The sequence below is a fragment of the Capricornis sumatraensis genome, chromosome 22 (assembly GCF_032405125.1).
Source record: "Capricornis sumatraensis isolate serow.1 chromosome 22, serow.2, whole genome shotgun sequence".
Taxonomy (NCBI): domain Eukaryota; kingdom Metazoa; phylum Chordata; class Mammalia; order Artiodactyla; family Bovidae; genus Capricornis; species Capricornis sumatraensis.
In genome coordinates this window covers 9,871,428-9,886,045 of record NC_091090.1, presented here as the reverse complement: position 1 = coordinate 9,886,045, position 14,618 = coordinate 9,871,428, and the positions used below count along the sequence as shown (strand labels likewise).

Sequence of the window (14,618 nt, the reverse complement as noted above, 5' to 3'; positions counted from 1 at the left end):
TGCCTTTTAATAAAGTACCTACCTTCTATATTGACCAGTGAAAATAAGACCTAATTTAAAGTCTGTAAAAGTTTGGGGGAGAAGAAGATAATTTTCCACTGCATAAGAAGTGAACTCACATCCATCTTTCGAAAGGTGTTATTTCTAAAAGTGACTAGTGTTTCCGAAAATCAAGGACTTGGGCTCCAAAGGAAGAAAATCCTCACTGGAAAACATGCATTTGTCTACGGTATAATTACAGTGTACTTTTGCTGACTTCATTTGGCTGTAGGTTAGTGCTTGTTTATCTGTACTTCTGTACCCATCTCATCAAATCCTGAAGAATTTCTTAGGTTGTAGCATGGTTGGAAGTTTCTTTATTGATAGGACAATACTAAATGGTCAGTATTTAGTACTAAACATCTTATTACATTTTGTATTATTTAATTTTTATATTGAATTTTATAAACATTTTATTAATACAGTCAGTATTAAAGGAGACTTAGGGTTTCTATTAGCCTTATAAAGTTTGCCTATACCATTTTATAAAGTGATAAAATCAGCTGTCATAAAATTTGTGAACATCCATCTTTCCACATTAAAAAAAAGTCTTCCGAATTGAAATATGTACCTTACTTCTTAAGGTTTGGGGTTCTTTCAACTTTTCAATGAGAATTACTTTACTCAATAGCCTATACTCCAAACAAACGTACACTGAAACAGAAGAACAGCTTCTTCATTTTTCCCTTTTTTTTAAAGTTAATAAAATAAAACAACTTATGTATATTTGAATTTAAAACTTGCAGGACACCTTTCCTTTTTGATAGTGGTTATGTAACATTTATATTTTTGGTTGTTATGTAACTTTTGCCTTAAAAACAAACATCCTTTATTTTCTATGGAAACAGATTTATCTTGGTTTTTGAATTTTCTTGCATGGACTCCACATGTTATGTATACATGTTAGTTACAAAATAACTTTATATCTTTAAAAAGTCATCTTGGAAATTCACTAAGGAGAAAGCAAAAGAAGTTTAAAAACGGAAGCAAACCAAAAAATACCTAAATACAGTGTAATCGAATTCTACTTGTTCTCCAAATGACCTTGATTGAACTCTAACCCTTTTCTAATCTCCTCACTCCAAATTGGGTCCACTTGCTTTCTCATTGATGACTGATCTTTCTTGCCACTCTGAACTTTGCTCACCTCAGTCAAGGGCAGGACAACCAGCATGGAAGCCCAGGGACAGCATTCAGCCTTCTCTTACAAACACTATGCATTTAAATTATGAAGATGATTATGGCATGTTTATCATACCCCCATAATTATAAAAGTAGAAAATTACTAATGTGTTAGAAAAAACTTCTTTCTTAAGTAACAATGAATTTATCATACATTTCTCAGACACAGATCTGGGTGTAGAGCCTGTCTGCGTGAGATGCTCTCCTGCTTGCTTGAAAGAAGGCAAAAACAAAAGCAGGTTTCCTTTCTCCTCTCCTTCACCAAATATAGTTGATTTAGAGTCACACAGAGAAGGCCCAGAAGTCAGCCGAATGGCTGGTATGATGAACCTACACCCCAGTGCAGTTTTACATTTTATGTATGCTATTCAATTTCCATACAATATATTCTTTGAAGAAAAAGCATGGTTCTTAAAAATGTTAAAAATTTGGAAACCACATTAAGTAATTACTTTCCAAATGCTACTATGAGTTTATACCAATCTATCCACTTAGAGTATGCTGAGATCCAAACAACACGGCTGCATTCGGGTAATTTGGAATTGATGAAATGAGTAACAGTGTCAGCTGTGATGCTGGTCCCCATGACCTCAATGCATCATGCCCCACAGGCTAGATACACCCTCAGGATTCAGGTGATATTATCGAGGTAATTATAGCAATAACAATAAAATGATGGCCCTGATCACATAAGGTGCAAATAAGATACTCTGTGTATATTATTCAGTTCAGTTCAGTCGCTCAGTCATATCCGACTCTTTGCAACCCCATGAATCGCAGCATGCCAGGCCTCCCTGTCCATCACCAACTCCCAGAGTTCACTCAAACTCATGTCCATCGAGTCGGTGATGCCATCCAGCCATCTCATCCTCGGTCGTCCCCTTCTCCTCCTGCCCCCAACCCCTCCCAGCATCAGAGTCTTTTCCAATGAGTCAACTCTTTGCATGTGGTGGCCAAAGTACTGGAGTTTCAGCTTTAGCACCATTCCTTCCAATGAACACCCGGGGCTGATCTCCTTTAGAATGGACTGGTTGGATCTCCTTGCAGTCTCCTTGCTCAAAATTCTCCAAGCCAGGCTTCCGCAATATGTGAACCATGAACTTCCAGATGTATATTATTACATGTGGTAAAACAATGTCAAAATAGTTCTTAAAGAGCTCTAACATCAGACATGAACGAATTAACTAGAGTTTGCAGGATTTCATAATTACCCTCGTGCTGGAATATTCATGTGTCTTGCACACTTAACGACCTCCTCAAACCTCTTCATACTTTCTTCAATAGAACAGTTAATGTTCTTCTTGCTAAAGGATTCAGAGGCAGCACCAAAAACAGATACCTCGGTTGCTCCTGCAGCAACCTGAAAAATACAATTTAAAGGCAAAAGCTAATTAGTTTCAAAAACATAAGTGAGAGCAGTAGAAGCAATATTAATTACTCTATAAAGAAATACTTGTATTCTTTAGCATTCTGCTTCGAATTTAAAATTAGATTTCTCTCTACTTGCTATATACTCTCTTTTGAAACGTAAAAATATTTTATAACACGGATAATTCCACAAACTACAACACTCACAAATCACAGAATATACAATGGTGGTATTCCAATTTAATTTTCCCTTTCCTAAAAGTTATCCTCAGAAGTATTTTAACCCAAATTGTGGAAAATACCAGCATCCCAATGAAACCTCTTAACCTCTATGGAAAACATTACTTTTAGACCATATATTTTTAAATAGAGGATAGTAAATGCTTTCTGGTCTTCTTCTTTCCTTATAACCCATCAGAAAAACATTTTTCCAAATTATCACTTGAATTTTACCCCCAATTTTCTCTCTATCTCTGAAGCTCCCTTCCACTGTTTTATACTTCAACTATGACAACTAAACCCTTTGTGTGTCTAATTCCTTAAACCTCTTGCCAGTTTTTGTTTGTTTGTTTTTTGTTTTTTAGTAAATGTAGGTGTCTTTTTTACTTTTTATTCTTATTCATTTATTTATTTTGGCTGTGCTGCATAGCATGAGGGATCCTGGTTTCCCTTCCAGGGATCGAACCCATGCCCCTTGCAATGGAAGCGTGGAGTCCTAAGCACTGGACCACCAAGAAAGTCCCCTCCCCTCTAGCCAATCTTTAAACCCAAAATGTTGACCTAATCAATTCTCCTTTTTGCCCACTTTGCCGTCTTCCTTCCTTCCTCCAGTCTTCCCAGAGACTTGTGGTCAAATGTAAAGCCTCCTACATTTCCAGTTGGATTCTTAAGTCTTTCTATCAATATATCTCCAGCACCATGCCTAGACTGCCCTTCCTCACCAATACCCTAACACCTTAAGAAAACAAAAATTCCGTCATCTTTCCTCCAACACTGAAAAAAACACTGGCTTCCACTCCTCCATCCACAATACATTTTTAACCTTTAAAATAAAAGTCTATGGATTGACAGCAATGTCCTACTCTATAACACAGAGAACTACATTTAATATCCAATGATAAACCATAATAGCAAAGAGTATTTTATAAGAATGTGTATATATGTATAATGGAATAATTTTGCTGTATGTCAGAAATGAATATATCATCATAAATCAACTATATTTTACTAAAAATTTTGATATAAATTAAAATGAAATTCTATTTATTGAACACCTACTCTGATCCCATGTTGCTGTTTGTATTTTGCACATCCTATTTCTAATCTACAAACAATCTTCTAAACTAAGCATGTACTACACCAATCCACAGGTGTAAAAACTGCGGTTCAAAGAGTATAAATCTCTAGTAGGAGATCCCAAGTTCAGTAGAAGTTCTGGGCCCATGTTTTGGACATGAGTTTGCATACCTTCCAGGCCAAGATTGTTTCTATTACTTTCTAAGCTATCCTGAAGGTATCCTTTCATATATTTCTCAGGGTGGGTACATTTTCTACTCTGTTAGGACCAGATGACAGAATATTTACAATTTCTTAAAAGATCTCTATCTTTATTAACAATGTAATAAAAAAATTGTATTAATTTTTTAAGAGAAAAGTGGTTTCACAAGATACACTAACAGGTCACACCCCAACTAGGACCCAGAACTTCAACTTCATGCAACAATGTCCATTAAAATCAGAAATAGCTGCTGCCTAGCTTTTACAATAAAGCCATGTAAGCATATCACCTCAAGCCTTTACTTAAAGCTGCACTGATCCTTCTATTATGAAAGTGAAAGTCGCTCAGTCGTGTCCAACTCTTTGCGACCCCATGGACTGCCCACAGAATTCTCCAGGCCAGAATACTGGAGTGGGTAGACTTTCCCTTCTCCAGGGGATCTTCCCAACCCAGGGATAGAACCCAGGTCTCCTGCATTGCAGGCGGATTCTTTACCAACTGAGCCACAAGGGAAGCCCAAGAACACTGGAGTGGGTAGCCTATCTCTTCTCCAGGGGATCTTCCTGATCCAGAAATCGAACCGGGGTCTCCTGCATTGCAGGTGGATATGTATATTCACAAAAGCTTTTGGCATATAAATTCCCAAGTCACCTTGGATTCGGAGAAACAAGTGAGAAGACAATAAAGCAAGCTGTTAGTTCCAATGACAGTGCTTAGCTTCGTGAAGAGGATGGGAACAACAGCAAGGCCAAAGGAGGTGACAAGTACAATTGTCTGCTACAGTTACATTAACAATTATAACATCGTGTTGAGAAATGTTTATTTTGTACTCCTTAAGAGGGAAGCACAAAATATACTTTCAGAAGAATCTCACTGAAATGGAAAATTGTATTTCTGTGTTTTAATTCTTGGATGTTAAACTGAAAGAGCCATTTGTATGGAGCATCTGAGTCCCAACAATGCCACAGTCATTGATCGCCAAGTACCCACAGGAGTATAATAGCAGTAGTGTTTAGGCAGGATATCAAGGGAGTCGTGTATCACAGCATTTAACTTTGTAAAAACCTTTACAATAAAAAGCATATCAATTTTAGGGAAAATTAGTAGCACACTTACAGCACGGTGAAAACCCTGAAGATTAGGAGTAAGGACAGGATATCGAATTCCTGGATATTGATGAATGCCCTTCATCACTTCAGTGTGATCTGCCATCTTGAATACATAATAAGTTATATGGAGACATGAGAATTGGAATATTCTATCAAGCATGTTCTTAGTTTTCAGGAAGGTTATAAATATACAGGAAATTATATTCTATCGATTCATGTTCAAAATAGCAAAACCATGTCAATATAGCTAATGATAAGTAGTTCTCAATGTCATAAATATATAATAACTAGATCTGGATTTTATGTACTATATAACAGGATCTGGTTAAGTGATTGATTACAGGTACTCAGGAATTCTGAACTCTCATGTTTTCACCTGACTAACCTTTATTCTCTTCCTTTCATTTTATGGCCAAGCCTCCAGTACCCCTGAGAGTAGGGAGAGTTTGAATGGCAAAGACTGTGGATTTATCTTCCACATGGAAATTCTGTGTCCAGATAATTTTCAACATGTGAAATTTTAAAATGTTTAGTGAAGTGTGAATTACACATGTCCATTAGAAGAATCTAACAAGGCTGAGATCCTAGTATACTATTGGTTTTCGTTACTAACAATCATAATGCTTTACACAGTTCTATCCTTGAGTTACTATTTGTTCTCATAAGGCGAACAAATATTAATAAATACAATGGAGCACACAACAGGAAGCTCATCCTATCAAGACTTTATTTTCTATATTTTCCATGAATCTATTTAAGAAAAATCAACTTTGAATTAAAATGCCAAACTTGCCAGTTCATCACAAAGTCTGTAATTTAGCCTCCTAGAGCAATAACTGATGGTCAAACTCCATAATCATCTTATAGAGAAATTACTGTTGATGTAACCATAAGTTCTGCATATTGAAGAATAACAAATTATGTCATGAACAATAAATATAAGGAATAATGTATAAACAGCAAAAGTACACAAAATGAACATGGAGAAAGCTGTAAAAACATGTGCTAAACCAAAAGTTGTATCTTTGCTGTGGTAATGGTTGAGGGAAGACTTGTTTTTTTCTCTATATACCTTGACGTATTAAAATAAGCATGCAGTGGTTTTAATTTAAAAGCAAATAAAACAGAATTAAAGTATAAAATGCTTTTATTCACACAACTGTACATTTTTAAAAGGTGAAATTTTACAATATTTACTCTTATCAGTCCGTTGATCCTATTGACTATCAGCTAAATGACTCTCAGTAGAATTCAAATACTTTCAATGACTGTTATTTGGAATCTTCAACTGAAGTTTTAAATATATTCAAACTTTTAAATCCAATATTTAAGATGTACAAAAGCATTTCCCATTGCTTGCCACCACACCTAGTGGATATTTAAGCTTTCATTTTCATTCAGTCCAAACACATTTAATTCTGTGTAAAATGTAATCCTTGGTCACTTATTTCTTAGAGATCACAGCTACCATTCCCTGCTCCACAGCTGCATATGTTACAAAGACCATCCACCACAGACAGTTACAATGTATTAAAACCAAGGCTTATTTTATTTTAAGCCTATCTCACTTTAACCCAAAGGTTTATTGAACATTAACTATGTCCAAAGCCCCATGCTAGGTCATGTGGGAAATATACATACAGGAAAGTAAAGTCCTTGCACTGAGTCATTTGCAGTATAGTTGGGGAGATCAAGAAAAGCACTAGGAAAAGTTCACAATTCAAAGAAATACAGTAAGTCTCCTACCTACAAATCTTCAAGTTGAGAACTTACAAAGATGTGAACGGGCATTTGGTTCCAAAAAGGAATCAGAACCCGTGACATCAACGTAAAGCATGAGTGAAGCTGCAGCTTGCCCCCATCTCCTATGGCTGACCATCCTCAGCTCTGCAGTTCCCCACCTCTCTGAACTTCAGTTGGCCTTGTATGCCAGCTGTTGCACTGTATTACTCTTCTTTTCAAGGTAAGATTTAAAATGCTTTATATTTTGTGTTTGTTTTTTAGGGTATTATTTGTGTGAAAAATATAAACCTATTACAGTACAATACTATACAGGTGATGGTGTTAGGTGGGCACCTAGGCTAACTTCATTGGACTTATGAACAAATTGGGCTTAAGAATGAGCTCTTGGAACATAACTTGTTTGTATGTAGGGGACTCACTGTACACCGGTTGTGAAAAGAGCAGTTAATAAGAGTTCAGAATGAGGGAAGATTGGTAGGGCCTATAATAGTTTAAAAGAGTATATGGGATATGAACTGCAGCCCCTGCTGTGACACATTATAATTTTTCCTAAATGGCCACAGCAGTATTTCTAAACCCACATGTTCTTCTAGAACCCCACCGATCTCCATCAAGCAATGGATGCTATTACCCTCCACTGGAACCCAGGCAGGCTTGTGATTGCTTCAACCAATAGAACACAGCAGAAATCATGCCATGTGACTTCTGAGGCTAGCTTATGAGCAAGGACACAGCTTCCACAGGGCTTTCTCCTTGGGAGGGAGCCACCATGAGAAAGTCAGCAGATCTGCATGAGAAAAACCAGCTTCTGCAAGGCAGTCGCAGGGAGAGGCCACATGAAAGACCCACGTATAGAGGAAGTGAGCCCCTCGCCAACATCAACACTACCCTTAAGCCTTAAACTTGTGGTCAAAGGAGCTCCACATGACTCAGCCCAAGGCCCCAGACATTGTAGACCACAGACAACTTTGTTCCTGTAACGTGTTCACATTCCAAAGTTAAGATTTGATGAGGATGGCAAATGTTAACTGACATCACTCAGTCCACAGATAATTCATGACAAAGCCATAAAGGTGGAAACACTGAGAATCCAATAGGGTGGGAAGAGGAGGAGAGACGGCTGCAGGGTGCAGCAGCAGGAATACACTATATGGCTGGAAAAAAATTATCAGTAAACAATCAGGGGATAGGCTATAAAGTAAGACAGGCGGCCACACATGGTGATGTATCTTGAGTTAAGCTCATGTGATTCTAAAACTTCAGGATTTATTGTGAAGACACTAGAAAGCTATGAAGAGTGGCTGCTGAATCAGCAGAGGAAGACTGGGAGAGATGCAGCGCTTTAGAAAGATTCTCCTGGAGAGGTGCAAATGGCAATCGGAAGGAAAGAGGCAGTTTCCAAGTTAGGAGAAGGCAGCTTGCAACAAGCTTCACTGCAGAGAAGTGGCACTAGGAAGGGGACCCCAGAGACAAGTCAGTAAGCACCCAGAGGCTGGTGGTATAAGGGAGGTGATTTACTTTAAAATGTAATCTTCCCTCCTTTATAGCTTCTTTTTTAAACAGTTAAGATCTACGCATATTTCAACACACAGTTCTTGACTATATGTTCATGAATGTAGCCTCTGTGTCTGGGGCTAGAGTGTGAGTTCTGTGTCTCTCTCCCTGTCTCTGTCTCTCCATGTGTCTCTCTCACACATACATGCAAACACGCATTCACAAATCATCACCCAAAGTTGTGAGCACTGATTCCTAATTTCAAGCACAAAGAAAAGTTACTGCTAATTTTAGGACACCATAGTGAATGCTAATTGATATTATTATACTTATGTCTAACTAGATGTCATATGTTTAGACATGTATGACATATTTATATTAACGTGATAACAGGAATCAATAAAAAGTGATTCTCTAACCAACACACAGTTAGAGAATAAAGTATGCAATGCATTTCAGTATGAAGGGGACAAGACAAATGTTAATCTTCAAGAAATTTAGGTCATATTAACATGTAAGTGATTAATTCACTCTACATGTAATTTAACAAAGATCTTGAATCTTTATGTGGAAAATTATGTAAGAAAACAACAACTTAACAGATATTTCAATTTGTAGAACGGGAAAATAAGCAGAGATGACAGTAACCAAATTCCGAATGTAAACCAAATTTTAGGTCATGAAAGCTAAACTTTGATAATCATTGAAGATACCTTAATGAAATTATGATAAATTAGAATTTATTAATTATAATTAATTTAATTAATTAGAATCCAACAAATCAGAACATTTTCCTTTATAAAAATAGCCACAATATGATGAGGTCATTTAAGACATAATAGTATTCTCTTTAAATTTGGTCAATAAAGACAATTATGTTAAGAGCTTTAGGAAATTGTGATAGGATATAATTTTATTACAATGAATAAACTAGAGCAGGTTTCAATTAAAGGTAGATAATCCTTGCTTTACTTTATTTTTTCACTCTTAGGGAGTTTATGTTATACTTCAGTCTTGATGTTATTTTAATGTCTAAAGTTTAACTGTTATTTAAACAATAATAGAACTGTTCCTTTACAGTACTATTTTGACATTTTAACAAAACCTTTCTACGTCTGGTTTGAATTAGCATATTTTTAAGATTTTGCTGTGACTTTTCATTTAAGATCATAAGAATTCCCATCATTTGGTTAGTACCAGGATTTGCCATTATCTGGCCATTGTGTGAGAATAGCCATATCTCTACTGCCAACCAAACAGGGTATACCATGGTGAATTAATTTCATGGGTATCCAAATTTTGATACGGATTCAGTCACAATATTTGTGCAACAATTTGCAAGCACTTAAAGATATGCAAAGGGTCACATAATTAGAATGCAACAGACATATACTTAGAGATTTTATTTTACTTGCTACTAACTCTATCATGGGGTGATTATATCTGGACACTCCTTGTGTGCGTGCTCAATCACTCAGTTGTGTTGGACTCTTTGCAATCCTATGGACTGTAGCCATGGGGATGGTCTTGATCCCTGCCTCCTGTCCAATGTCACAAACCTCCGTCCATAGTTCATCAGGCACTCTGTCTATCAGATCTGGTCCCTTAAATCTATTTCTCACTCCCACTGTATAATCATAAGGGATTTGATTTAGGTCATACCTGAATGGTCTAGTGGTTTTCCCTACTTTCTTCAACTTAAGTCTGAATTTGTCAATAAGGAGTTCATGATCTGAGCCACAGTCAGCTCCCAGTCTTGTTTTTACTGACTGTATAGAGCTTCTCCATATTTGACTGCAAAGAATATAGTCTGTCTGATCTCAGTGTTGACCATCTGGTGATGTCCATGTGTAGAGTCTTCTCTTGTGTTGTTGGAAGAGGGTGTTTGCTATGACCGGTGTATTCTCTTGGCAAAACTATTGCCAGGAGCCATATCAATAACCTCAGATATGCAGTGACACCACCCTTAAGCAGAAAGTGAAGAGGAACTAAAGAGCTTCTTGATAAAAGTGAAAGAGGAGAGTGAAAAAGTTGGCTTAAAGCTCAACATTCAGAAAACCAAGATCCTGGCATCTGGTCCCATCACTTCATGGCAAATAGATGGGGAAACAGTGGAAACAGTGTCAGACTTTATTTTGGGGGGCTCCAAAATCACTGCAAATGGTGACTGTAGCCATGAAATTAAAAGACGTTTACGTCTTGGAAGGAAAGTTATGAACGACCTAGACAGCATATTAAAAAGCAGAGACAATACTTTGCCAACAAAGGTCTATCTAGTCAAGGCTATGGTTTTTCCAGTGGTCATGTATGGATGTGAGAGTTGGACTGTGAAGAAGCCGAAGAATTGATGCTTTTGAACTGTGGTGTTAGAGAAGACTCTTGAGAGTCCCTTGGACCGCAAGGAGATCCAACTAGTCCATTCTAAAGGAGATCAGTCCTGGGTGTTCGTTGGAAGGACTGATGCTAAAGCTGAATCTCCAATAATTTGGCCACCTCATGCCAAGAGTTGACTCATTGGAAAAGACCCTGATGCTGGGAGGGATTGGGAGCAGGAGGAGAAGGGGACGACTGAGGATGAGATGACTGGATGGCATCACCGACTTGATGGACATGAGTTTGAGTGAACTCGGAGTTGGTGATGGACAGGGAGGCCTGGCGTGCTGTGATTCATGGGGTCGCAAAGAGCCGGACACTATTGAGTGACTGAACTGAACTGGACTGTAGCCAACCAGGTTCCTCTGTCTCTTGAACTTTCTAGGCAAGAATACTAGAGTGGGTTGCCATTTTCTCCTTCAGGGGATCTTCCTAACCCAGGGATCAAGTTTGCACCTCCTGTGTCTCCTACATTGGCAGGCAGAATCCTCACCATTGAGCCACCTGAGAAACCCTTCAGATACTCCACATTACACATATTTAGACTTCTTACTAATATTTTGTCGTTATCTGAATACAATAATCTCTCCTAAATACTTATACCTTGAATGTGTTCTCTAGACAACAGCAACGGCTAAAGTATAGTTTGAGCATTGTTAAGTGCATGTTCAAATTTCCTGAGAGTATTGGAATTTCAAGATAATGCATATGAGTATACATTTTGCAAACAGACTATAAAATTTGTCATTGGGGAATACAGAATTTAATTTTAAAATATCATAAAACCTTTAAAATGAACTTTTAAAATGCCTTCCAATTTTTGAATATTGACATTTCAAAAGGTTATACACTTACAATATATTTAATACTATAGCATTAAAAATGAAGCAGACGCAGACCATACACATATTATACATCAGCCAGTAGTGGAAGATATGTGTGTGCGTGTGTGTTTATGTGTGTGTGTGTACATATCAAAAATGCAAAATAATATAAATATCATGTGATCTGAAGTTGTATGAAACACATAAGGAAATATTTTTCTTTGCAATCTATACTAGAATAACGACCAATATTTAAGCTAACCCTTATCTAGGCAAAGTGTAAATAACTCAGGAGCCTTTGTTTAAAGGAGCAAGATATTTTTTTAAAAGAGAAAAGGTCTTTTTTTTTAAGGAGCAAAATCTAATCACTGGTGAACTTTTTTTCTCTTCCTAGAACAAGTACAATTACAAATATATCACACTGTAAAGTTCTGTAAGTACCAAAGCAGCATTTACTATAAAATTTTTATCTGATGGTCTCATACACATTTAGTTCAGTTCAGCTCAGTCGTTCAGTCATGTCCGACTCTTTGCGACCCCATGAATAGCAGCACACCAGGCCTCCCTGTCCATCACCATCTCCCGGAGTTCACTCAGACTCACGTCCATCGAGTCCGTGATGCCATCCAGCCATCTCATCCTCTGTCATCCCCTTCTCCTCCTGCCCCCAATCCCTCACAGCATCAGAGTCTTTTCCAATGAGTCAACTCTTCTCATGAGGTGGCCAAAGTACTGGAGCTTCAGCTTTAAATCCCAGGGTTGATCTCCTTCAGTATGGACTGGTTGGATCTCCTTGCAGTCCAAGGGATTCTCAAGAGTCTTCTCCAACACCACAGGTCAAACGGATCAATTCTACGGTGCTCAGCCTTTTTCACAGTCCAACTCTCACATCCATACATGACCACATGAAAAACAATAGCCTTGACTAGACGGACCTTTGCTAGCAAAGTAACATCTCTGCTTTTGAATATGCTATCTAGGTTGGTCATAACTTTTCTTCCAAGGAGTAAGCGTCTTTTAATTTCATGGCTGCACTCACCATCTGCAGTGATTTTGGAGCCCAGAAAAATAAAGTCTGACACTGTTTCCACTGCTTCCCCATCTGTTTCCCATGAAGTGATGGGATCGGATGCCATGATCTTTGTTTTCTGAATGATACATACTACTTTTATCTTTATTAATTTTAACTCAGTAAGAGGTGAGTCATTAAGGACACTGCAAACTTCCTGAGTGGAGTTGAGTTATTTTGCATCTTTAAAATTATACAGTGCATCAGGGTGGCTCTGGAGAAGATGAGGCAATTGTATTGTGTGATGGAGCAGAATTACTCAGAGTTGAAGTTAGTACTGTTTTTAAATGGCAAATGTGTTTAGAGTAGAATCTAAAATTCATGTAAGAAAAGAAAGGTAAGATACTCCCTCTTTACAGAATTATCTGCAAAATTATATAACTTAGCCACTTTTTGTACCACTGGATCTTGTAACCTAAATATAAAATTCTGCTTTGTCTCCTCTCCTCTCTTCCCCGGTGGTCCAGGCAATAGGACCAAGGCAAGCATCATCAATGGTGAGCTTTAACCACTTTTCCTCCCTTTCCTCCACTCACTTGCTAAAGAGCTCAAATTATTTCCCTCCCCTGCCATCAAATGGGGCTTCCTAGGTGGCACTGTGGTAAATAATCCACCTGCCAGTGCAGGAGACACGGGTCCAATCCCTGAGTCACGAAGATCCCCTGGAGAAGGAAATGGCAACTCGCTCCAGTATTCTTGCCTGGAAAATTCCATGGGCAGAGAAGCCTGGCAGCCTACAGTCCATGGGGTCGCACAGAGTCAGACACGACACTCACACCATCTAACAAGGGTCCTGTACCTGATTCCTCGTCATCATGAATGAAGTAAAAGGGGGAAGGTGAGAAGAGGTAGGAGAAAGAAAATGAGATAGCCAGGAAAAACTAAGTAATTTAGAACGTCATGAAGTTGAGAGGGAAGAGATAGGTCCAGGAGCTATGTTTTGGTGGTAATATTTCATATTGGAGTACAGCCGATTTACAATGTTTTGTTAGGTTTACAGAAAACTGATTCCATTATATATGTGTGTGTGTATATATATATATATACATACATACATACATACATACATATATGTATATATATATATATTCTCTTCCAAATCCTTTTCCCATTTAGGTTATTACAAAATAATGAGTCGATTTCCCTATGCTATACAGTAGGTCCTTGTTGATTATTTTATATATAGGAGTGTGTGGATGTTAATCCCAAAATCTTAATTTTACTCGTGTGAACCAGGCACACTTTGTTACTTGAACAACACCGTGTTCTCCAAGAATATTGGTGTAAATACTGTCATATGTTTAATATCTATAAAATATATTATATAAAATAAAATAACAACAAATACCCAATAGTTGTCATTTAGTAACTGGCAACCCACTCTAGTACTATTGCCTGGAAAATCCCATGGACGGAGGAGCCCGGTGGGCTGCGGTCCATGAGGTTGCTAAAAGTTGGACACAACTGAGCAACTTCACTTTCACTTTTCACTTTCATGCATTGGAGAAGGAAATGACAACCCACTCGAGTGTTCTTGCCTGGAGAATCCCAAGGACAGGGGAGCCTGGTGGGCTGCCGTCTATGGGGTCGCACAGAGTCAGACATGACTGAAGCAACTCAGCAGCAGCAGCAGCAGCAGCTAAGCCATATCCGACTCTTTGTGACCCTGTGGACTACACAGTCCAGGCTCCTCTGTCCTCTACTTATCCTGGAGTTTGCTCAAGTTCATGTCCACTGAGTCAGTGATGTTATCTAACCATCTCATCCTCTGCTGCCCCCTTCTCCTTTTGCCCTCAATCTTTCCCAGTATCATGGTCTTTTCCAATGAGTCAGTTTTTTGCATCAGGTGGTCCAAGTATTGGAGTTTCAGCTTTAGCATCAGTCCTTCTAATGAATATTCAGGGTTGATTTCCTCAACA

The 14,618-nt window shown here is 38.0% G+C and overlaps 1 protein-coding gene across 3 annotated transcripts in view; it reads right to left on the bottom strand.

The window, feature by feature from the left end:
* HMGCLL1 (3-hydroxy-3-methylglutaryl-CoA lyase like 1) overlaps window positions 1-14,618 on the bottom strand; it is a 186,160-nt gene that overhangs the window by 89,837 nt on the left and 81,705 nt on the right. The window contains exons 4-5 of one of the 3 annotated variants that reach the window (XM_068960783.1): window positions 5,204-5,299; window positions 2,433-2,581 (exon numbers count right to left, since the gene is read on the bottom strand). The exons of 1 other annotated variant lie outside the window; for it this stretch is intronic. In XM_068960783.1, the coding sequence (XP_068816884.1) occupies window positions 2,433-2,581; window positions 5,204-5,299 (245 nt within the window). The remainder of the gene's footprint in view (window positions 1-2,432; window positions 2,582-5,203; window positions 5,300-14,618) is intronic. One more of the 3 variants, XM_068960784.1, reaches the window with a different exon arrangement.